Source organism: Episyrphus balteatus, chromosome 4, assembly GCF_945859705.1.
Source record: "Episyrphus balteatus chromosome 4, idEpiBalt1.1, whole genome shotgun sequence".
Lineage (NCBI taxonomy): Eukaryota > Metazoa > Arthropoda > Insecta > Diptera > Syrphidae > Episyrphus > Episyrphus balteatus.
This window is the reverse complement of record NC_079137.1, coordinates 28,847,148-28,870,552: the sequence shown is the minus strand read 5'-3', so window position 1 is coordinate 28,870,552 and position 23,405 is coordinate 28,847,148. Positions and strand designations below refer to the sequence as shown.

Genomic DNA, 23,405 nt, shown 5'->3' with positions numbered 1-23,405 from the left:
GGTGGACAAACGAAATAGACAAACTTGGTTTAAAAATTTTGAGGTCGCAGTTCTGGCTTCACGGAGCTAAATAGAGGATAGCAAAATTTAAAAACTAAGAATGAATTTTTCATGGTTTCTGAAGTTTTTTTTTATATCCTGTACTTCTGCTAAGCGTCTGATTCTATGTTGCAGATTGCGCTAGTCCCATCACAACAAAGACTCTGAAGTGTTAAAAAGTGTTAAAAGAATGCTATTTTAGCATTTTGCCAAAGCTAAACTTTTCCTTTGCTTGACAGATGAATATTGAACTAACCAACAATTTTGCTCTATTAATAACAGAACTTTACCAGACAGTCATTTTTATTTATACTTAAATTTTATAAACAAAAACAAAACACACTACTCAACATAGAAACCCATCTAGAAAACAAAAAATGCAGACACAAAAATTCTATGAGCTCATCGAAGAGGAACAAAGTGAAATAAAAAGCTCACTTATGATCAAAGTATCCTTCAAAATTTCGTCGTTCGTCACCTTATTTTTTCTTCTTCCAGTCAATGTGCTGTTGCCATGAAACACACAATTTTCTATTCAAAGGCGATTTACTGAATATGATACAAAACAAAAAATTGCAAAAAAAATATAAATTCAAACCACTTTCCGCCTTTCTTCAAGTTGAACTTGAATGAGTCATAATATACACCGGGAAGAGGACAACATAAGGCCATAGAGCCAGAGGCACAAACACGGCGCATCAGCTTGGGCATAAGAAGTTTGCTAACATTAACGCCCACCGCAAGAAGCAGCAAAACCGCTTAAAAGAGATTAAAGAACACACAAGCCAAAAGAGCCAAATAACCGACATTAAAAAAGAGGACGACTCCGCTGTGATAAAATATGCGGCAGTGGTAGCAACACGCCGAACCAAACCGAACCGAACCAAATCAAAACGAACCGAACTGAGCCGAGTGGAGTAGAGCGGAGTCGAGCGGAGCAGAGAAAAGCAGAGCGATGACGGCGACGTTTTGTGTTTTAGGTGAGTGTGATTGTGTGATAAACTCTTCTGCACTCACTTTAAGAGCACACGCTTCAATGAAGGATTTAAATTGCTAAAAGAGGATCCCTCTTGCTTACCCAGTCCCAGTTCTAGTCCCACCAACCGGAAAACATTCATCCATCTGCCATCCATCCGACCAGCTAGCGCATAGCACCAACACCCACCGCCACCTCTGCACCTCCGCTCCGCTCCGTTCCGCTCTTCTTCTTTTTCTTCTTGTTCTTTGTGACTGAGTAGGCACCGTTTGTGTGCCAGGATGCCGCCGCAATACTCCACCTCAGGACCAGCAAGAGGCGGAAGAATACTACTGCTCTGCTGAGCTCTCTGAACCAAGAGCTTAATATTCCTACTATAAATTTATTTCCCTACTATAAGACTCTATACTTGCGATGTACAACAACCACTGCCGCTTCTGCTTCTGGTGCTTTTGGTGCTGCTGGCTGATGCACTTCTGCGACATTATGAAAAATGAGTGCTCTAGCTCCTACCATAATAGTACGAGAGAGAGACTTCAAAGGACTCGTTCACTTTTCTTCTTTTTACTATTTTTCTGTTTTTTTTTATGTGTGTTTTTTTTTTTTTGTTTTTTTTGGTAAAGTAATTTCTCAGTAAACATTGATTTTTATGTCCTTGTAGAGGAGCAGCAGTTGCAACTCTCGTTACTCGTTGCATCCCGCACCACATCTCCGTTTAGACAGTAAATGACTTGGCATTGCTTTGTAGCATCAGTGGGACATGCATGTCGTTAATGGTGACTGAATTTGATGTCAAAGCCTTGAAAAAAGGGTTAAAAGAATGCTTCGTCGTCACCGTCACCGTTCTCGTTCTCGCTCTCACTCTCGCCGCGTCGCGTTGCACACAGTGTCGACGGTGGCGGCGGTATTTCGTATACGTTCTACAAAGAGTCCTCGACATCCTTTTTGCAAAGTTTTTAATATTGCGGGTATTGATTTTCTATCGACTCAGATGGCGTGGCGGCGGAAGAAGTGGGAAACCGGAAGAGAATATAACTAGGCAGAGATGTTGTAGGTTAGATTTTATAAAGTTCTTTTTGCAAAGTTCTCCTTGTTTTTGTTGTTGTTGTTGTGTTTGATGGTTGATAGAGGTAGTGGTGGTGGCGGTGGTGGTGTTATTATTGAAAAAGGGCATGATGTGGAAGGACACTGAAGGATATTATTACTTCCAAGAACCCTTTAATTAAAACTTTCGAGTAATGGAACGAGATTGATGTGTGTTGAATTTTAATGGGCGTTACGATAGGCGACCGAAGATGTTCAAGTCTATACACCTATAGATACATATGTATTTTTTTTTTTTTTTGTATGATGTATGACCTTTGAAAAATATCCTTTGATATCATTTTAAAGTAAAAATACTTTTGCATTTGAGTAGGTATGATGTTTTGTAAACATAAAAAAGCATATTGAGAGACGAACTCAAGTGTAATGGATGATTTTATGTAGATATGTATTTAAAAAAAAAAAAAGGAAAATGGAAACGGACTTTACAGAGACGTCGGATACAGCAACCAATTCAAAGGCTTTGAGAGTCTTTCAATGAGGAAAAAAATACGAATTATAAAAAAGTGACCAGAAGTAAAGTCTTTGAATGGTCAAAGGAGGTAGACTGCTTTCAAAGTGGTTATTGAAATATTTTTGTTTAGGTATTAATAAGTATTTGAAAAAAGATATGCTTTGAAATTTTTCATAACAAGGGCATTATAAAAGGAAAATACATTTTTATTATAAAAACTGTAAAACTAATTTGTAAAAAAAAGTTACTACTTTGTAAAAAAAATTCGACGTCTTTTGATTTTTACCGACCAGCGTTATACAAAAAAAAAAAAACTGTTTACAAGATTAATCGCACTAACCTAATTGCGATTAACGCTAGAATCTTTAATGCCCGAACATACTGCAGATCTGCAGTATGTTCTTCTTGCAGTTAGGAAGAAATTTGACGTCGAAAAAACTCGCAAGAGAACATAACCAGATTTAAAATCTATCCAAATCAGATCTTCGGGAAAGCACTGATTTCACCGCAAAACAGGTTTAAGCTAAAGCTACCTATTGCTATGAGAATCTTTGAAAGAAAATAACATGTCCATTAAGTATTACAACTTTTGAATTTCGAAAATAAAATAATGGATTTAAGGGCGTAAATTTGTCGTGAATGAAAAAAATTTGTTGCGTCCGTTTATTTTGTTTTAAATAACCCCGGGTAGTTCCGACTTGACAGTCAAGTTAGTACTAACACCCATCTAAAATGTTACTACGAGCTTAGAATAAAAAAAAGGGTGCCTACAACTGTCGTGATTTTGTCGTAGATAGATGGCGCTAGCGCTATACAAAAAATTGCCGCATCATTATTTTGGACACCGAATTTTCTATAATTACCTTCACCAAAGGATTTTTTTTTTCAAAATGCTTAGTTGCTATAAATTTGCCCATAATCTACTGTCCGTCTTTGTTTTTTAATAGATTATGCAGACAAAAAAAATTGCTGCTTTATTTTGCAAAAAAAGCCCAATTAATTGAATTTCCCAAACCTACCACTACCATATGAAAATTTGTTTGTTTATGGGAGTTTTTGCTATGAATTTATTATGAACAATTGTAAAAAGTCTCCTAAATAAAGCAAATGAAAAAAAACAACAGCATTCAGTTGGCCTCAGACTCGTCTTCTATGAAATTCAGCCATACAAACATTTTTAGCGTCTCTACATTAGAAATAAGACGTCCTGGACGTCAAAGTTGAGTTGTGGAGCTTTGTTTATTCAATAAGTCGTACCGTTACCGCTTACATTCCGGTGTGGTTATTCCTTTAATTTAAGTACCGCGTTGTGAACTTAGATCACAACTCGGGTACTAACTTTTTCTTAGGACCGAGTACCAGTGCTTGTTCCTAGCTAGGTCGGATACTTGGTTGAACAATACTGTTGCTGTTTAGCTTTTTTCGACTTGATATACAAAAGCAATTTATTATAACTTCGCACCATTACATCAAAGCTTTGATAAAGAGAAAAATCTCGGGCTAAGAAAGCATTTAAGCAGTAAGGCCCTCTCTCAAAGAATCAAGGAAGCCCTGTAAAAGAACCTTTATCATCCCAGTCCTGCTGTATGGGGCAGAGGCATGGACATTGATAAGAGCGGATGAAATCTTCTAAGTGTGCATAAGCAGAGTCGGGGCGGGGAGAACATACAACGACGAGCTAAACGGGCTTTACAGTGTCACCGATTTGATCAGAAAGCTGAAAATTCAGCGGTAGCGGTAAAGATAGCTGGGTCATTTGGAGCGTATAAACACCGAGGCACTAGCCCATAGTGTTTTTGTGTCCAACACCTAAAAAGCAACGTTGAAGAACAAGACCTCATCTTAGTTGGAGAACAACCTCAACCAACTTGATATGCGTAACTGGAGACAGCTAGCTAGGGACCGTGATGGTCGGAGAGTCAGTCTACTTCAATTTAAAAAAAATAAGCACTGGCACATGACATGAGAATTTTCAGCGGTTAGTTATCTTTTAAGACGCGGAGCTTTTTTCAAATGAAAAACTGCAAAAATGCCATTTTCCTTTATTTGTCAAAATTTTAAAATGAAAATCTTATCTTAAAAAATCGTTTTTTGTTCTTAATTTTGTAACAAATTGAAAAATTATAATAATCAAACGCGCAAGCCATATTCTTGTAGGAAATAGATTGTTCCACAAAAAAGGTCTCAGTAACTTTTTTCATTTATCTAACCATTCTAAAGATATTCGAGGTCAAAGTTAAAAAAAAAATTATAAAAAAATTTGTTACATTTAAAAATTTTCCAATTGAGGTTCTACAAATAATTCCCTGGCATCATTTTAATTGCTTTAACCGTTTAGAAGATATTCCAAATCTAGACATAGAAAAACTAGAAAAATACCTCAAAACACTTGTGGCTTTCTGTTGCCGATGACCAGCCGCCAGTGTAGGAAGTACCGTAATCTCATTCTTGAGTAAATCTATGAAAATGTTGAAATCGTCCAATCCACCTGCACATGATTGGTCACAGTTTCCTCGGTACTTGCTTGATTTTAATGTTTGAGGTATCAATTAAAATTTTTGAAGGTTTCAGTTCTGCTAAGTGTGAGTTGCACACATGTTTTTTTTTTTTTTTTTGAAAAATCAATATTTTCAAAACGATCCAATGAATTTTTAATCAGTCCCGGGTTTCGCTTCTAGAAATATGGTCACCGTAAGCGACCTATATTTCAGAAAAAGATAGAGTTTCTTCCATTTACAGACAGAGTTGTTTAGCAGAGAAATTGTTTCAGAAGTGTGAAAAATCTCTTTCCAAAGTATGAAATTCGTTGTTGAGCAAATATGGGACAAACACTTATAAGTAGGAGAAAGTCTTCTTTCGATTTAAGATTGCACATTGAACAAAATTGGTTGAAACCGTTATTATATTGTGTTCCATTAAGTCTTCACAGTGAGTTCATCGTTGAAATAATTTTCTTCCATAAGTTTCAGCTTTAATATATAATAATATCCAGTGATCTTTATTAACAGAACACAACAGTAAGCTTAACAAAAAAAACAGTAGATTAATGTCATACGATATAACATAAAATATAAATATAACGTTTTTTTGATATGCTAATAATTTACAGGGTGTTATTGAATGAAAGTGCGCGAAGCACATTTAAAGCTAAACATTAAAAGGTGGTCGTCTAACATTTGTAAAGTGTTTTCTTTAATTTCATCAAATTTAGGAATTTGAACTCATAAATTGCTTCGAAAGGACTTTTTCAACTTGAACACAGCACTAATCTCTAACTTCAGCTTTCATTTCGAAAAATCGCAAGAAAGCCGCCTTACTTTCGCGTACAGAAATTAGTTACGTATATTCAGACTATCCATTAGGGTGGAGTGAAACTGCACTTTTTTTTTTGTTCTTCTTGTACATACCAGGGACAGGTTGCCATTAGTCATCAAAAAGAGCATAACAAATCGCAGCCCGATCAAAAAATATCTTGAGGGTTCACAACACCTTTAAAAATGTTCATGCTTTTTGGAAGTAAAGTACTGGGAGCAATGTGCCAAAAAGGAGAGCAATGTTCAATGAGAGCAAAAAGCTAGAGCGTGTAGGTTCGGTCTTCGGTCGAAAAAAATCTCCGCTGAATCCTTCGTTTAGCGGAGAAATAAAATTTACTTAATTTGAAAAAAAAATATTAAAAATCAACGGTTACACTTAAAATAACGTACTATACCTTTTTGTAAAGAAAAAAAAATTTCTTTTTAAATTTTATGTAAGTAAGTACCTACTAATTAAGTTTTTAAAATTCGATGCTCTTATGCCTGATTTACAATATTGCGAGATGACGAGGCGAGAGCGAGACGAGATTTTTTCTTGGTCATTTAAATGGTAAGCCATTTGGTAATGTTAAGGTTTTTTTTTGGGTAATTGTCTATTTTTTACAGGAAATAGAAGAATTTTTGTAAAAAGAAGGATATTTTATTTTCATTTCTTAAGGAAAATGACTGTTATCAACTATAAAAATTCCACAAAATATATCAACAATGTACGTAGGTACCTACTTAAAATGCACATGGTTATTATTTTTGTGTCTGAAGTCATTTTGGATTAGGAGCGCATTCAATTTTTTTTATTGAAGGGGTACGAATATGAAATTGATTCACTGTAGATATCAATTTTACTCACGCAACGCTCTGGTCTCGTCGTATCGCAATATTGTTTTTTTAACAAAAACAGAAAGCTGCATCCAAAAACATCTTGTCATTTTCGAGAAATTAACAAAAAACCAAAACTATTTTTGTCCAAGAAATTTCCTTATTTTGTTTTTACGTGGCTGATTAGGGGTTGGGGGTGCTCGGCGCCCGTGGATTCTTGCAGTAAGGGCCTTAAGTCAATAAAATCGCAATTTATTAAGAAAAATTGAACAATAAATAGTAATGTTCATGTTTTTCGAATAAAAAAAAAACTGAGTAAAACAATAAAAACTCAAAAAATTCCATTAATTGACCTTTAGGGTTTTTTTTAAATTTTTTTCAAGTGACTTGTGAACCCTCTAAAGTCCAAAATTTCTTTGATCGATCTGAAACTTTTTTGCCGTTATTTAAAGTTCCAAATGGCACCCATCCTGGCTATGTATGTATATCAAAAAATAAGACAACTTTGTTTTTCACTCCACCCTACTATCCATGTCGTCACACAATAGGTGCTTTAAATAAGCATTGTATCTATAGGAATGTACCCAACTATTGATTCTTTTAAATTCTAATCCTGAAATCAAAATGACAATTCAATTTTTAAAGTTCAAATGAACTCAACTCCTAAATTTGTTAGTTTTCAAATTTTCCTCGGAGCACTTGGATATTCTTCTCGGAGTCAATAATTACTTAGCAGAGCAAACTATGGGCAAACCCAATAGTTATTAGAAAATGTTGTCACATCAGTAAACCAATCAAACCTTAAATCTAAGAGGAAAAAGGCTAACAAAATATTCATTTACTACTTACCACATTGTTGTCTTAGAAGAAGTCCTAATATAAATATCACAAAACTTTGGCATATCCATTGTCCTCCAACTGCTAATGGCTTCCAAGCCATTCTCGTTCCCATTCGGCGGCGAATGTATAATTTAATAAAAATTTACAAATTTCGAAATTCTTTTGTTTTTATCATTCGGCGAGAGATAAAATTTCCTTTTTCTTATTTTTAATTTTATTTTATTCAAATTAGCAAGTGCATAATATAATGGCAAAGAAAAAACACAATTTAATACACCTACACTAAACGAATGCACAACACGATACAAAGTGTGGCACAGTAATGAAACGTAAATGATGCAAAAGATGCAACAGCAAGCGATGATAACAGATGACTGTGACGTTGTTGTTGTGATGTATGACGACACGATGACGACGACGATGAGTGACGGCAGGCGCAAGGACACTTCAATGTAAAAAAGTTGACAGTTGGTGATTTGTTGTTGTTGTTGTTGGTGATATGAAAGGATGGACTATGAATGTCCCTACTTTGCGCACAACCTACAGCAATTCACTTCTTGTCATTTCGGTACTTAGAAAAGCGCTTAAAAATAGAAAGCAAAACATTTTTAACACAAGACTCAATTTTTTGTTTTTGATGTATTGCAATTCAGTACTACCAAATGGTTTCGTTCAGACAAACAATATTTTGACTCGAAGGGAATTTCTACTCAAAACTCCCACACATTTCGTTCTGTTATGTGATGGTTTTTTTTTTTTTTTGATAAAATTTATTCATAGACAAGTCTCTGTCACACACGAGAAAGTAAATCAAGTGTGGAAGGGAAAGGGCAAATAACACACACAAGTTTTGAGAAAAATAATAAACAAACACAAAATTGTAGTAAAATATTTCCACACTCAACAAAGCCAAAAAAAAAAGCAAGATATATATCCCAACAAAGCACTCAAAAAATAAAACACCAAGTGCAAAATGATCAGGTGCGAGCGAGAGCAGTATAGTTAATGTTGAATAACACACAAATATATAAATTTTCGGCACTTTTGATCTTTTTCTCTTCTTCTACACAAAAGAGGATTTCTTCGAATTTGGTTGAGAGAAAAATTGACGTTTTAATGGTAAAATTGATTGAAATTTATTGTTATAACTATTGCACTATGAGATAATCCATCTGTGGCAGAGTTATTTGTATAGTTTGATTGGAATTTTTGTTGGTTAAACGCGAGGAATTATAGTTTGGAAAAAATACGCGATGCGAGATTTTTAGAATTGCGTCTACTCGCTGTCAAATCTGGGAACACTTTGAAGTATGAAACTTGGTTGCAGCAGCAGGGAAAATATATTTTGGGATTTTATTTTATTTTTTGTTGGTGTGGTTTTTTGAATGAGTGCATTCAATGCGAAATGGTTGGTGAAAATGAAATGGAAATGGAACGAAAATGAATGATGTCAGTGAAGAACCTTTGTATATAGTACGGTTTTAGTTTCGACTAGAGCCAAAACGAGGTAGTTTCAGAATCAACCGAAGCTTAAGCAGCCGATTATCTCATTTCATTGAATAGCTCGTTTGTTGTTTTCTCCATTCAAATCTTTTTTTCTCATACACCTTGTATCCATTTTGTTAGTTGTTTCCTCTTATTTGTGATGTGCTCACAATGAATTTTGGGTGTGTTCGTAAAGTATAGTAACTTCATTTCCTACATAGTTCTTTTTGCGGTCGGCCAATTTCATTTAAGATTTTGAATTTTTTAATTGTGGTTCCAATCCATTTTTTTAATTAAAATACGTTTTTTTTATGTTTTTAAAAATCATTTATATGTTTTATATGATATGAAAATTAATTTCTTAATTATATTATTTCCACAGATTAATTAGTTTAAATTTTTTTTTATTTTGCCTTTAACACAGGTGAATTAAAATAAATACAAATAATTTTAAACAAGCTATTTTTAAGCCTAGTAGTTACTCAGATTGAGCTAAATTTTAGCTCCCATACAAATTATCGAAAAAATTAAGCCGAGCTAAAAATTATCCCATACAAATTATAATTAACTTGAGTGGGAATTTCAGCTTGGATAAAATTTAGCTCGATTTGCGTACCAGACTTTAAGGTATAGCTACAATGGCCACTTTTTTCAAAAAGTGGGAAATTTACAAAAGTAAAAATCTTTTATTTCTTTCTAACCCACTGTACCTACTGTATACCAATTATGCAGAATGGCAGTTTGTATGTCACACTTAATGTGACGCAACGCTCAGTGGGTCAAGCCAACTTCCAGAATGCAACTCAGTAGGTCAAAGATAAGTAGATGATAAGTCCTTATTCAGATTGCCAACAAGCTCATCTAATTCAGAAAAGGGTTTCGAATAGTACAGTTGGACATCGTCAGCATAGAGGTGGATAGAGGCATAGTTGCAGACTGATGGTAGGTCATTTATATAGAGGCAGAAAAGAATGGGACCGAGAATTGAGCCTTGAGGAACACCTTGAACCAGTGACCTTACGTTAGAGCAATTGTCCCCTACCACAACTCTTTGAAACCTATCCTTCAGAAATACAATTCTTTATTTCATAGGATTAAGGTTTACAATATTATTCTTAAGAATAAGGACGTGACAATTCTGCCGTCTGCCTGGTATTTCAAAATAAAGAAAGAAAAAAAAATACATTGAAAAAGTAAAATAATAACTGAAACATTTGGCTAATACACAAAATTCAATAGTATGTTAATTAATTAAAGAATTTAAAGGGAATCTAAACAATTTTGATGTGATTTGAAACACAAATTACAATTATTTTAAAATTCATAGAAACTTAAAACATGTTATCAATTTTAAAGTGATTTGAAACACAAAAATAAATTATACTCAATTTAATAATGAAACACAATAATGATTTTAACAATTTTATCAATTTTAAAGTGATTTGAAACACAAAATAGAAAGAAAATTTAAAGCAAAATTTTGAACTGCAATAGCTGGGCTAACTTTATATCATCTCAAAAGAAACTATTACGAAAATTCATTGCATGCTTACAATAGTTGTATAGGCTAGACCAACCTAGAGCACCGTTTAATATTTCGCGCAATCGAATTGGGGAATTAAAGCTCTCATCGAAATGTAGACGCCTAATCTCTTGGAGTATTGGACAAACAGCAATAAAGTGGAGTATGTCTTCAGCTTCTCGTCTATTACATAAACCACAAATTTGTGGCAGATCAGGGCGATGTGGCATACAATTCAGGTTGAGAATTTCTACCCGTGCTCTAAATGTATGTAGCTTATAGCTTCAGCAGGTAGATCGTTTGTGAAATATTTGTCTTCCGATTGTAAATGTGATTGAGATTTTTGTATATATTTCTGGATTGGATGTTGTTGAAGATGCTCTGGCTTGATGTTGGATGTAGGTTTTTTCGTCAACCTTAGCAATGATTTTTTTAAACATAGCTGGTCATTGGCCCACATTTGATTCTGTCGGAAAAAAGTTCACTTCATGAGATACAGCAAGCTGGTTCCATTCTCTAAAAGGTGTTGAATTGGTTAGCATTAGTCGCAACATGATGGTTTTGTGCAGGCTTCTCCCTTTTCTTTTCATAACTCTTACTATGTAGTCTGAGTTGGTTTTAAGGTTGTGGATATAAATGGGTGGGGTGTTATACCCATTTATATCCACTCAAAAAAAATTATGTGATTATTCAAATAAATTTTGTATAATTTGCATTTATCTTTATTTATCCTTCACAAAATACTTGATAAAACAACTGAACACTGTGAAAATGAATTTTACATCTCGATTTATAAAGTTAAACAGCCCTCCAGAGAGCAGTTTAAATTTGTTTGGATTTAACGAGATTGGATTTAAAAAATTGAATTTAACATTAGATTTAAGTAGTGAATATTATGGATTTGGATATATTTTTGCCATTTTGACATTCTTTACATCCAGATGTATTTTTTAAACAAGTGAAGCATGTTACTAGTTAAAAATTTGCTAAATATTTTTAGTAATTTACTAGCTGATCGTAAATTTTAATCCTTTTGTATCGTTTTACTAACTTATAAAATACTAACACCCGAGTTGTCATTTTTTTCTAGTAGTTGTTATCAGCAGTGTTTTATTGGTAATACCCGTGACCATAAACAAAAAATACCAAGACTGGAAACTCGGCGGTCAACTGACGTTTGCCTACAAGCTGGGAGGTGTGGTGAATGTCGTGAACCTTTCGTTGTGTTCGTGTTGGATGTGTGGTGAATGTCGTGAATCTATAAATGTGTGCGTGTTAACGTCATTTACCAACGTGGTGGCTTTCACATATATTCACAGACAGCACTGTACACAAAAGGGTTTCGGGGAGAAAGACGTACGAAATTTTCCAGTCTTGGTATTTTTTGTTTATGCCCGTGACACACTGCTAGTATAGATGGTATAAATGTATGCCGCATGTGTGTCAGAAAATACCATGCTAGTATCAGGCGAACACCATGGTATTGATACTAGGGTTTTTATCGTAGTATAGTATCTATACTAGATGTGTGTCCCAGGTGCCAGGTATAACCCCAGTTCTTATAGCTCCGTTAAATTTTTGCAGGGTAAACAACAGCAAACAATTGCTAAACCTAAACGAATTGTATTCGTTAGATGTTGATTACAGAAGAAAATTTTGCTTACACACAGAAAAAATAGTCATTTTTAACTATTTTTTTTAACTATTTTCATAGTTAAAATTAACAATTTTAAATAGTTAAAAATAGTTTTTTATGGGGTTGATATATCTTTGCTTCCGGGCACAAAGGGGTTAAGTCAAAAAAATCGATTTTCGTATTTAAATTGGAATTTAGTTAGTTTTGTTTTCTCTTTCGTTTGGTCCTATCACCATAGCTCTAGTGTATCTCTTTCCTTTAGAAATGATTCGGTACAAAGAATTTGAGTCAAAAAAATTTAAAATTTTGTGGTATTACGGGCGTAAGTTGACTTAACTCCTTTGTTTTTACATTAATTTTTTAATTTTAAAATAAAAAAATTGGTCCTAAGGCATTAAGTCAAGAGGAAGACAGAAAACGAAATTCATTTTTCTACAGTATTATATTAGCTCAAATAGAATTCTCACATTTGGTAAATAATCACATTGATATTTCCAACTTTCTTTTACAAATTAAACTTTGTTATCAATGTAAACAAAGATTTTTCTTGACTTAACTTCTTTGTATCAAGTTTATTTTTGATGACTAAATGGCTCTAAAGTGTTAAGTCAATACATTTTTTATTTTAAGAACGTTCATTTTCTGGTCAACAGCATATGGATATTAAAAAAGATCTTATAGATGATGTTTATGCATCATTACTTTTTCTAAATAATAATATTCAGATTAACAAACAAAAATTGAAACTTCAATTTCATTTTTCTCAAAACTACCTTTTCTGACTTAACCCCTTTGTACCCGGTTCCAAAGATATCTCCCTCCGCTTATGGGAGGGGAAATTATATTAAAAACAATTAAAATGAAAAAATGTTTATTTTGTTTTTTTTTATTTACACTCCTGCTCAAATTTAACGCACTATGATTTGTTTAAAATAAAAGTCCTATTATGACTTTATGTCACAGTATCATGGTCATTTCCTCAAATGAGACAGGAGTGATCTTAAATTTAAGGTATGGAATAAAATGTTTGTGGGGAAGACTTAAAAAGATTTGCTGAGGTCTGTCTGTCAACCCAAGAACCTTTTAGAGATAAGTCATAAATTTTCATGGAGTAAAATCTGGGTCGAACTACGGCATATGTGTGTTCGTTAACGTATGGTTGCTATGTGTCCCTATCTTTTTCTACTGAATAAATCTCGAAATTTATTCTAAATCTCGTATTAAGGGTAGGTGAAAATCTTAGATCTAGGGTAGGTGAACCCAAATCCGTGATTTACCGAAATAGATTTAGAATAGATCTCGAGATTTATTCTAAATCTACTTAGCTAAATCTCGGATTTAGGGTAGGTGGAAACATAGTATTACACTAGTTCAAAAAACGAAACCAAACTATACAAAAACCTTTTCGGTGTGATGAACTGCAATTCGAAGTCAGAAATACTCCGAATATTACCGTTTTTTGAAATATTACCGTTAAAAATTTTTTTTGTCTAAACATTAATCGTTTCGATTTCTATAAGAACTATTTCCTTTTTACAAGACCTATTTAAATCTTTCCGATAACTTTTTTTATGCCCAAGATATCTTAAGTTAAAGTTATCTTAAAAATGGGAGCTGATCGAATATTTCTGACTTAGAATTCGAGTGTAGCACACCGAAAACTTTTAGAAAAGTAGTATAATTTGGTTCGACAACAAATTGCTTGTAACCTCAAAAATATTCAAAAACCTCTTTTTTGCATTTTCTAACAGTACCTAATATTTCAAAAATGGAAGCAGATTCAAGTTCAGCAGACTTAGGGCCGGTTTTTTCACACTCGATTATCTTTTAACCAAGGATTTTTGTATGGAATAATCCTTGATTAAAAGATAATCGACTGTGAACAAATTGGCCCTTAAATTGATTGATTAATTTAATTACTATGTTCAGTAAGATTTCCATTAGAGCCTTGTTTGGTTCATTTATTACACTGGCCAGCAATGTTCAACTTTTTAAAATTTTATTACAAGACTGTCGCAACTAAAAAAAATTTCTCGATGAATCAGCGAAAAACTGTTTATTTACAAACTGTTCTAAATTATAAAAAAATAATTTTTTTATCAAGTTTCTTTATAAAAATAATACAATTAACTATTCAGCAATTATTCAAAATATTAGATTTAATAAATATAATTTTATTGTGTAATATATGATGTCACCTCAAGCAAAAAAAAATTTGGAGTTACAACAGTCTTGTAATACTAGTGCGACATTTCGGGGGTAATTCCGTACTAATTTTAAAATTATTCTTATTTTAACTGTATGTTAACATTTTCCAGACATTTTTTATTGAACCTAATGCATTTGGGTTCACTAAGCTTAAAAAAATAGAGCTCCTAGAAAGGAACCAGTACGAGGTTCCTTTCTAGGAGCTCTATTTTTTTTTTTTAGATATTTTCATTTTTCACGTTTTGGGGGTAATTTCATGCTATTTTTTTTTAGTTTTCTTATCACAAGCATTTTTAAAGTTTTGCTGGAAAAATTTATTTCGAATGTAATGAATTTCGGTTCAGTAAGTAGAATAAAAATACAAAAAAAAATTTAAATAAAAAAAATTTTATGAATGTGCATGCATTTTCATGTGGGTCAATTCCCGGTCTGTGAAACTGTGAAGTGATAAGTTTTATCACGTTTTCATAATAAATTCTATTCCGGATTAATAAAAAAAAAAAAACTTCAAAAATGTAATAAAAAAAATTAAAACAAACTTCAAAAATTTTCATATGAAAACTAAAATGATAAATTTTTTATCACTTCACAGTTTCACAGATCCGGAATTGACCCCCGGCTAGAAAAGAGTAATGTTGTTTTCGGAATCAGCACCCTCCATTTATGTAGTAAGAAATGATAAACAACGGTCTGAAAAATATTTTTGTGTTAGGCAGTGTTATTATTGTAACAGGCTGTTTGGTGGTTGTTATTTGGGTAGTGAACAATCTGTGAAGTCTTAAAGCTTCCTCAGTCCACTAGGCCCGTTATCGGGGCCGTCCTAATGTCCTAAAAATACTTGTAGCGTAACTTTACAAACAAATGTTATTTAAAATTTCCTTGTACCGTTTGGATATATTTAAATTAAACGACCCCAATGTCAACATGTTCATAATCATCAGAAACATGCATGTTATTACTAACATACCTTGTTTTCTTGTTTTCCAAGTGCTTGCTAATAAAAAATCGGCTTGCGTTTAAAATCGAATCTTTAATGCATAAAAATTGTTTTGTTTTTCTCGTTTGCTTGCACAAGTACTTTTAAATTTTTCGTTTAATTTTTTTTATTATTTTATACACTTTTTTAAGATTTACATTTCAAGTTTTTTTTTCTTAGCACATTTATTATATGTATTTTTTTTTTTTATTTTTGTCAAATTCCCTTTAATGTTATATCTTGTCTGTTTTTATCTAAGCTTTAAAATTTAGTTTTTTTTTTCTTTTACATAATTTACATTTTTTAGAAATACAAAAAAAAAATAAAAATTCACAATTCAATATTTTTGAAAATAAAAGGAACAACGATTAATTATTATGTTTTTATATTAGACACTCTAGAATAGATACATACAATGCACAGTACATATGTGTACTGTGCATACAATGATTTTGTGTTTAATATTGTTTGTTCTTTTTTTTGTTTTAATTATAAATTATTTTTTCTTCAATTTATTTGAAACGAAAATAAAAATTCAAAGGAATTATGTATTATATTATAGACAATAATTCGCTTAGCGAATATTCTACTAGGCTTTTTTTATTATGATAATGTTCGTATTTTTAATAGTACACACATGAATCAATTTATTACTTTACTTCTAAGTTCTACATTTTTTTTGTTTTTGTTTGATTCTATTTAACACACATACAAATCATCTTAAAAACAAAATAACACTCTGGTTTGATGATTTACAAGGAAGTTAATAGATAGCAGGTGGTTGGATGGTTTAGCAAAGGTGTAGATAGTTTTTAGTGTATAAGTAGGTAGGTTGCAGAGGTGTTTATCATATTACATAATTGATAATAATATTTTACTTTACTTTAAAAGTGGAAAAAACATTTGGTAGAGGAAAAATTAAACAAGAGAGAATCGTTAGAGGGGTACACAAAAGCAAAGTTATATAAACACAATATCCTACTATTATTAAATTTCTATTTAAATAATAATAATAATAATATACTGCTAATAGACCCTAGTGAGAAACGCTGCTGTGTTGTAGCTGCTTTTTACTTGACTGTTTGGCGTGCTTTCGATGATGGCTGCCTCCGTTTTTGTCATGTGGTGCTCCTGAGGTCATACTTAGACTCGTTGTAGGTGGGTTTGTACCTTGACTCACTGTAGCTGGGCCTTTAGGTGGGTAGGGTATTTTAAAGAGTTGAATGTGAAGATGATCACAAATCTCAAGGCAGACCTAAAAGTAGATAAATATTTGCGTTTGTGGTTACATACATATATAACAATAATAATAATAATAATTTTTTATATAAAAGAACTTTCTTTAAAAAATTCTTGACTTTTATAAAAAAAAAGGACTAGTTAAGGCTTATTTATCGTCGTTATTTGACAAAGAAAGTTTGTTGAAAGACCCAAAACTTCAATTTGCATTAATTTTCGTTGTTTTAAGTCACGGTTTTAATGTCTTTTACAAGCCATCGCTCTCTCAAACATGTGTACAATTTGTCATAAAGGTGTAAAAAATTAAACAATTGCAGGTTATTGCGTAGTGTTTTTTCATATGCCATAGGTTTCAGGACGTAAGGGAAACAAATCGTCGTTAATGTTTTAACTTTTTTCGGGAAACTCTAACTTTAAAAATATGTTTGGTGAAAGATCATCAATCATTTTGTTCTAAATCAAAATAATGTACAAAATGTGGAAAAAAGCTTCAGAAAAAGCCAAAAAAAAATTAAAATCGGTCAAGTCAACTTCAAAATTAGTTTGGAATGATTTTCCATTCATCTATCTATTTTATCATGTTTTTGTCTTAAACAAACTAGCTAAAAAATCCTCTTAGCAGAAACAATTCTACGAAATGGCAATAGTCCATTATAAATGTCACCGTGGAAAGTTTTTTCAAAAGCTGAATTGAGGTTCAAACGATAGAACACTTTCAAATAAATTAAACTTCAGTTGAACTCTAAAGAGCCCGACACATAGAATCCGTTGCGTCAATCAATCCGTTGAAGTTGACGGATGGGACGGAAAGGGGTGACCCATAGAATACGTCGTATAACGGATTGCTTTTTGACAGCTCACTTTAAATTCCTAGGGGTGTTCGATATTTTCTCGCTGAATGTGCACTGAGGAAGTTCTGATGCAAGAAATTTTTAACTATTATTGTTTTCTTTTTTTTAATAATATAAAATGCACAACTAGATTTCCTGTACGTACTTGCTCTTCAGTTAAAAACAATTTTGTATAACAAATTATGAGTTGTAGGTATGACTTTGGCATAGTAAAATTGAACTCTACAACAGAATTTGAGTATTTAATTGATATAATTTATTAGATATATGTGCCCTTAATTATGAAAGTGGACTAAGTCACTTCTAAAAATGGCATCAAATCTAGCCTAAAAATAATTATTATTTAAGGGGTAAAGTTTATTTGAACGCGAAATTGCAGTAAATAAACTTCTTTATTGCTCCTCTAGTGATTTCATAAAAGAAATATAATTAAATCGTTATAAGAAAATTATTATTTAAGTTTTTCTTTAAACAATGCAAAATGTGACTTAGTCCACTTTCATAATCAAGGGCACATTATCATTAAAAGTTACTTTTATTACATTTTCTTCACAAATATCCAATTTAAATTTACAATTCATAAAATCGGAGAAGAAAAGAACACAGTTCTTAGTTCTGAAATTCCCCGGTGTGCACTCTGAAACAGAAAATCGAACTGATCTATTGTTGACAACCAATGTCAAAGGATACGACGGATGAAAAAGTAGAAAGTTGGGCTACTTCTTCGAATCCGTCCGTCTCCGTCCGATCCGTCGCTTATGGGTCGCTTCCCACAAGAACGTGTGTATTTTATCGAGCTGTCAGTCAAAAACTTCGACGCAACGGACGCAACGGATTCTATGGGTCGGGCCCTTAAGGCGCTATAGTTATTGCGATGGACCATGACACCAAAAGTCTAGGTTACAAAATAATTGCCAATGTTTAAAAACAGGTCACTATGGCGTATGTGGAACCTTTTTTTTTAATAAAACAAATCTTTTATTGTAAAGATTGTTTTTCTTTTCATTTACAAATAATGAAAACTAGTGAGCTTTACGGATCATATCAGATAACAAGTTGAGTTAACTTTTATTTGAAAGGTTTTAGATATGCCAGTACATGTAGTACAATGGTCCCTACAAAGCACCACTTTTAAAACATGGTTCAACAAATATGGTGATCATGATTACTTTATGAATAATTTATAGTTTGTTTTATTCAAATTTGGGTTAAGTTAAGCCAAAATATAATATGATAGTTAATTACCATCAGTTAAATAAAATAAATTAAACTACTTACAAAAAAAAAAATATTTGAGTTAGTACTTGTAATTTTGAATCTCTTACTTCTCGATTCAACTATCCCTGAAGTAATTTTTAAAATATCGGTGATGATTGCGCCGAGCCCATTGCAAAATTAAAACTTAACATCGACGCTTAACTTACCTGCGAACAATACCGCAGTAGATCTTGTGTTCCCCAAATTAGTGTAAACCACAACAACCAGATTTCTGGCACAACACAATTAAAATATTGGTTCAGGAATAACAACGCAGGACCCAATTGTGACCAATCCAGGTACTCCATTTCGCTCTTTGTCATATGAGCTATCTGAAATGTGCCATGTTATGTTTATTAGTGCAAGCAATATTTACTTTCTTATAAGATTAAATTGATGTGAAAAATCTTACCACAAGTTTATTGGTCACTTTAGCGGCAACCATTCCAAAGGCGAGAATATACAGTGACGAATGTTGTTCGAAGATGCTTTGTGGTGATTTTTGTGCAATTATGAAAGCGGGCAAAACCACCAACGATAAGGGGATGCTTGGTGATAGGACACTGGTGCCCTTTTAATTTTTTGTTTGTTTGGAAAGATACATATAAATATATAAATTAACGAAGTTTGTTTAAACTGAAACCTAAAAAATGCAAATTAGAAGAAATTTTGAGCAAATATAATATTAAATAAATTTGCTCAGAACATGGTCTTCATAATTTTTTTTTTTGCAAAATACTTCTTTTGGCTTTTTTTAAAAATAATTTTAATATTTTTTTTGTGAAATATACTAATATTTGATGATACTTGACATTGAACATATACAAAGAAAAGTGGTTGCACAAGCAAAACAATAAATCCAACCCATTAAATAAGCTTTAAACATAAACATGCATTATATAGGAGTTAAAACATAACAAAAATAAAAAAGCGTTCTAATTTCAAAGCTAAAAAAAAAATTTTATTTTCGTTTATTTATTTGGTGGATCCGTACTCTACTTTCAGTGTTGTACCAATTAACTAAAAAAAATAATAATTCAAGATTTTTTAGCGCACACTATTAATTAAAATAAATTCATCATAATAAAACTTATAATAGCTCTAGTGAAAATATTTCTTATTCTGATCATTCAAAAATGAAAAACAATAAAAAAAAATACCTAATCAAATTAATTAACCAAATTTGTATAAACACTGGAAAATATATGTAAATTTGTTAGAGAATTACATTTCATATACAAACAATACAATGTTTGGGTCGTTTTTTTTAATTTTTTTTTTTTTTAATATACAAAAACTTTAACAAATTTACAAAATATTTTCGTAGTTATATCCTTTTTTAATTTAAATTTAATTTTATATAATTTTAAATTTTGATTTTTCTCTATTTTGCTTACAGCAACTGATGATCCATTTTTTCCACAACCTCCAGTCATTACGACTTTTGCGTAGCGCAGGGCTAGTAATGTATCAATGCCGGAGGCAAAAAAAAGAGGCATGATTCTTACATCTTGTCCTGTGTATGGGAGCTAGATAAATCAATGATATAAAATTTTGTTTTGCAATTTCTTTTTTCTTTCTATTTTTTTTTTGTTTGTTTTGCATTTCCTGCTTAATTTTTGCTTGTGGAAAAAATTTTGAAAAGAACAAAAATAAAAATTAAACAAAAATAATAAATTTTATCTGTGCGATATTATTTCCAGAAGATATTTACTGCTTTTAAAATTAAGTGCGAAAATTAAAACTAATTATTTATATTTAGTCGGCTGGAAAGAAATATTTCTAGTTAAACAGTGTACACGCAATTATCTCGCTTAAACCGTGCTGATAGAAAGAAGTTTGATTATAAAACCAAAGAAAAACAAACATAAATAAGAAAACCAAAACCGGTATAGAAACAAATGAAACAAATAAAGTTTGTGTCCTTTCTGTGCTAGTTTTTTTTTTCTCCTCGGTACCTCTTCTTATATCCTTTTTTGGTCCTAATATCTGTGGAATTGGGAAGAAGCACAAAATATCAAAAAAAAAACTTTTTGTTAAAGTAACTTAAAAAAAATATAAGATCAAATATGTAAGTATTAATACTTTAAGTGCTGGTAAGCACAGAGAGAAAAAGGATTTTACGCAATATATTTTTGAAATTTTCTTTCACACAATTAAAAAAAAATATTAAAATAATAATTATGTAGATAGTAGATAACCAAGTTGATAGGATACGTGACACAGATCGGAATGCGGATTTTTTTTTATTTCATTAGAAGACTCCAAAACTTTTGTCCAAACGAACTCCAGGTTATGGTTTTTAAAAGTTTTGCTTAAAACTTTCGGTTCGCATCAATAATCCCGCCTACACATGATGAATGAAAACTTAAACTATTACATCATTGAAAAAGCATAAATCTTTTGATTTTTGTTGATTGGCTTAAAATTACTAACCGTTTACAAAAAAAAAACCCATAACAATAATATAAATTTATGTATATGTACATTGGCTTACACAAAGTATTGTGTTTGAAATCTTTTGTATGTAAATATGCAACTGTACTTCAACCAAGTGTGTTTGCTTCAATTGAAGGCTCATTGCAATAAAATGATACACTATGTAATTGTAATTGAAATTTTTTTTTAAGAAAGGATAAATATGTAGTATAAGTTAGCCAAGTGCATTTTTTACACTGTGAAAGCTTGGTTATTTTTAATTAATCATTCTATTGCAATAAGTCCTTCATTCTAAATAATGTTGTTCTTAACCAAATCCTGAATAGTTGCGAATAAAATGAAAGATTAAAATTCCTTCTACCAACCCTTTCATATGTATACATATATGTGCCTATGATTATGAAAGTGCACTAAGTCACTTTTTGCATTGTTTAAAGAAAAACTTAAGTACTTAATAATTTTCTTATAACGATTTAATTGTATTTCTTTTTCGAAATCACTGAAGGAAGTGGCTTAGTCCACTTTCAAATTTAAGGACACATATATAATTAAAATTAAAACTTACCATATAAAGGGAGTTTCTTTTATTTTGCCAAGATGGAAATTTTTTTGTTAATAACAAAAAAATTGTAGCAAATTAAAACACGCCGATAATACAATCGAACCTTATTGGAGACAGTGATTTGCGTTATGAGACGTTTTCAACTTTTAAAATTAAGAAAATATTAATAAATGCGATCTTTTTTACTTCTTAGAATTGCACCAAAACATATTATTTAACTTGAAAACTTTGTACTGGTAACGCAAATAAAACAGTGTTTTTTGTGAGGGGATAGGAAAAATACTCACACGGTAGCACAGTTTTTTTATTTTACTAATTGTTTTTATCTTTTGTAAAATGTGTGCCTATTGATGTTAATCGTACATACTGTATCTCAATAGCTGATTTCGATTGTATTTATATTTGCCAAGAGACGAATTTTTGTTTGGCAATTTGCGAAGTATGTCTTTAATATCATTAATATGTAGTTTCCTTCAATATGTTGTTTTTACGATTAAAAAATGTCATTACTCATTAATTATGACTTCGGAGCGAATATGGTTAGAGCTAATTAGCTCCAAATGACTTTATCACCTCATTTTTTGGCGTATTGGATTAAAAAAAAAACACCCTTTACATGAATTTTCTTTTAAAAATTAAGTAAAAACCAAACCATTTAGTTTTAAATAAAGGACTTCGCTACCATAACATAAATTAAATTTAAAATATAATTTCTCTAATGTTATATGAAATTGTTAGTAGATGGAATAATAACCTGACGAAGGAATCTTAATATAAGGCTTACATGACTGCCCCCTTCAACCAAAACGAAACCAATTCCGGTCGCATTTAATATCATGAGTATCAATATAACCCAATGTTTTGTTTTTCGAATAACCGATATATGTATTTATATTTAAAGTAACAGCTCTTAAAACACCAAAACTTAACCAAACAAAAATTATGAAATATAAGAATTTGGAAAAAAAAAAATTAAAGTCAGTGGTGTTATTTTAGAGCCAATTTCTTGTGTTAGTGGACATACAGAACAAGAAACTTTGAAGAACAATTAATTTTATTATGTAATGATTTTGTTTAAAACCAAGCTTATTAAACTTTAGGGTAGAATGCAAATGTTGTAAGAATTAGAAGATATATTATATCGTTTTTGTTGTGGTTAACTAATTTATCAATGTTAAAATGTTTTTGAAAATTAGTCAAATATAAACTTCTATCTGAATTAAAATTTTTTTTTTTTTGTTCAATGGAATGCTTTATGTTTCCTAATTTATTTGTAGGTTTATAATATTATCTGTACAGTTTTATTTAATTTTTTTTTTCGAATAACTACCACGAATTAGTTTTATTTTAAAATTCCTTACAGCAACAGATGAACCATTTTTTCCGCTTCCGCCTTCAATGAACATTTTCGAAAATGCAAAGACATTCAAAATATAACAAAACGTTATCCCCACAAGTATTATATAATTCCAATTACATCCAACAATTGGTATCTGTTAAAATGAAGGAAAGTAATATAATATCCTTTTTTATTTGTTTTAATTATATATTTTGTTTTTTTTTTTTTTGTAATAAAACTCTTTTGTTTTGCTGAAAATTAAAAAAAAAATGATAAGGAGGACCCGAGGAGGAGAACACATACATCGCAAAACGAAACGAAACGTACAAATAAATGAATAAAACAAAG

General features: G+C 31.4%; 2 protein-coding genes and 1 long non-coding RNA gene across 7 annotated transcripts in view; 1 reads left to right on the top strand and 2 right to left on the bottom strand.

Annotated features, from left to right (window-relative positions):
* The window catches only part of LOC129919717 (low-density lipoprotein receptor-related protein 6), a 75,749-nt gene extending 66,883 nt beyond the window's left edge, over positions 1-8,866 (bottom strand). Inside the window, exons 1-2 of one of the 2 annotated variants that reach the window (XM_056000694.1) lie at positions 8,586-8,866; positions 7,553-7,744 (exon numbers count right to left, since the gene is read on the bottom strand). In XM_056000694.1, coding sequence (XP_055856669.1) covers positions 7,553-7,655 — 103 coding nt within the window. In that variant the 5' untranslated portion in view covers positions 7,656-7,744; positions 8,586-8,866. Of the gene's footprint in view, positions 1-7,552 lie in introns of both variants that reach the window. The other variant, XM_056000693.1, reaches the window with a different exon arrangement.
* On the top strand, positions 6,302-20,465 carry LOC129919720 (uncharacterized). The gene is made up of 3 exons (XR_008773108.1): positions 6,302-6,437; positions 6,494-6,594; positions 20,117-20,465. It is a non-coding gene; the product is annotated as an uncharacterized LOC129919720 (long non-coding RNA).
* Positions 15,418-23,405, bottom strand: part of LOC129919719 (cholinephosphotransferase 1) — a 28,007-nt gene continuing 20,019 nt past the window's right edge. Inside the window, exons 4-7 of one of the 4 annotated variants that reach the window (XM_056000697.1) lie at positions 20,115-20,246; positions 19,130-19,288; positions 18,885-19,049; positions 15,418-16,625 (exon numbers count right to left, since the gene is read on the bottom strand). In XM_056000697.1, coding sequence (XP_055856672.1) covers positions 16,407-16,625; positions 18,885-19,049; positions 19,130-19,288; positions 20,115-20,246 — 675 coding nt within the window. In that variant the 3' untranslated portion in view covers positions 15,418-16,406. Of the gene's footprint in view, positions 16,626-18,884; positions 19,050-19,129; positions 19,289-20,114; positions 20,247-23,079; positions 23,212-23,405 lie in introns of all 4 variants that reach the window. The other 3 variants (XM_056000696.1, XM_056000700.1, XM_056000699.1) reach the window with 3 other exon arrangements.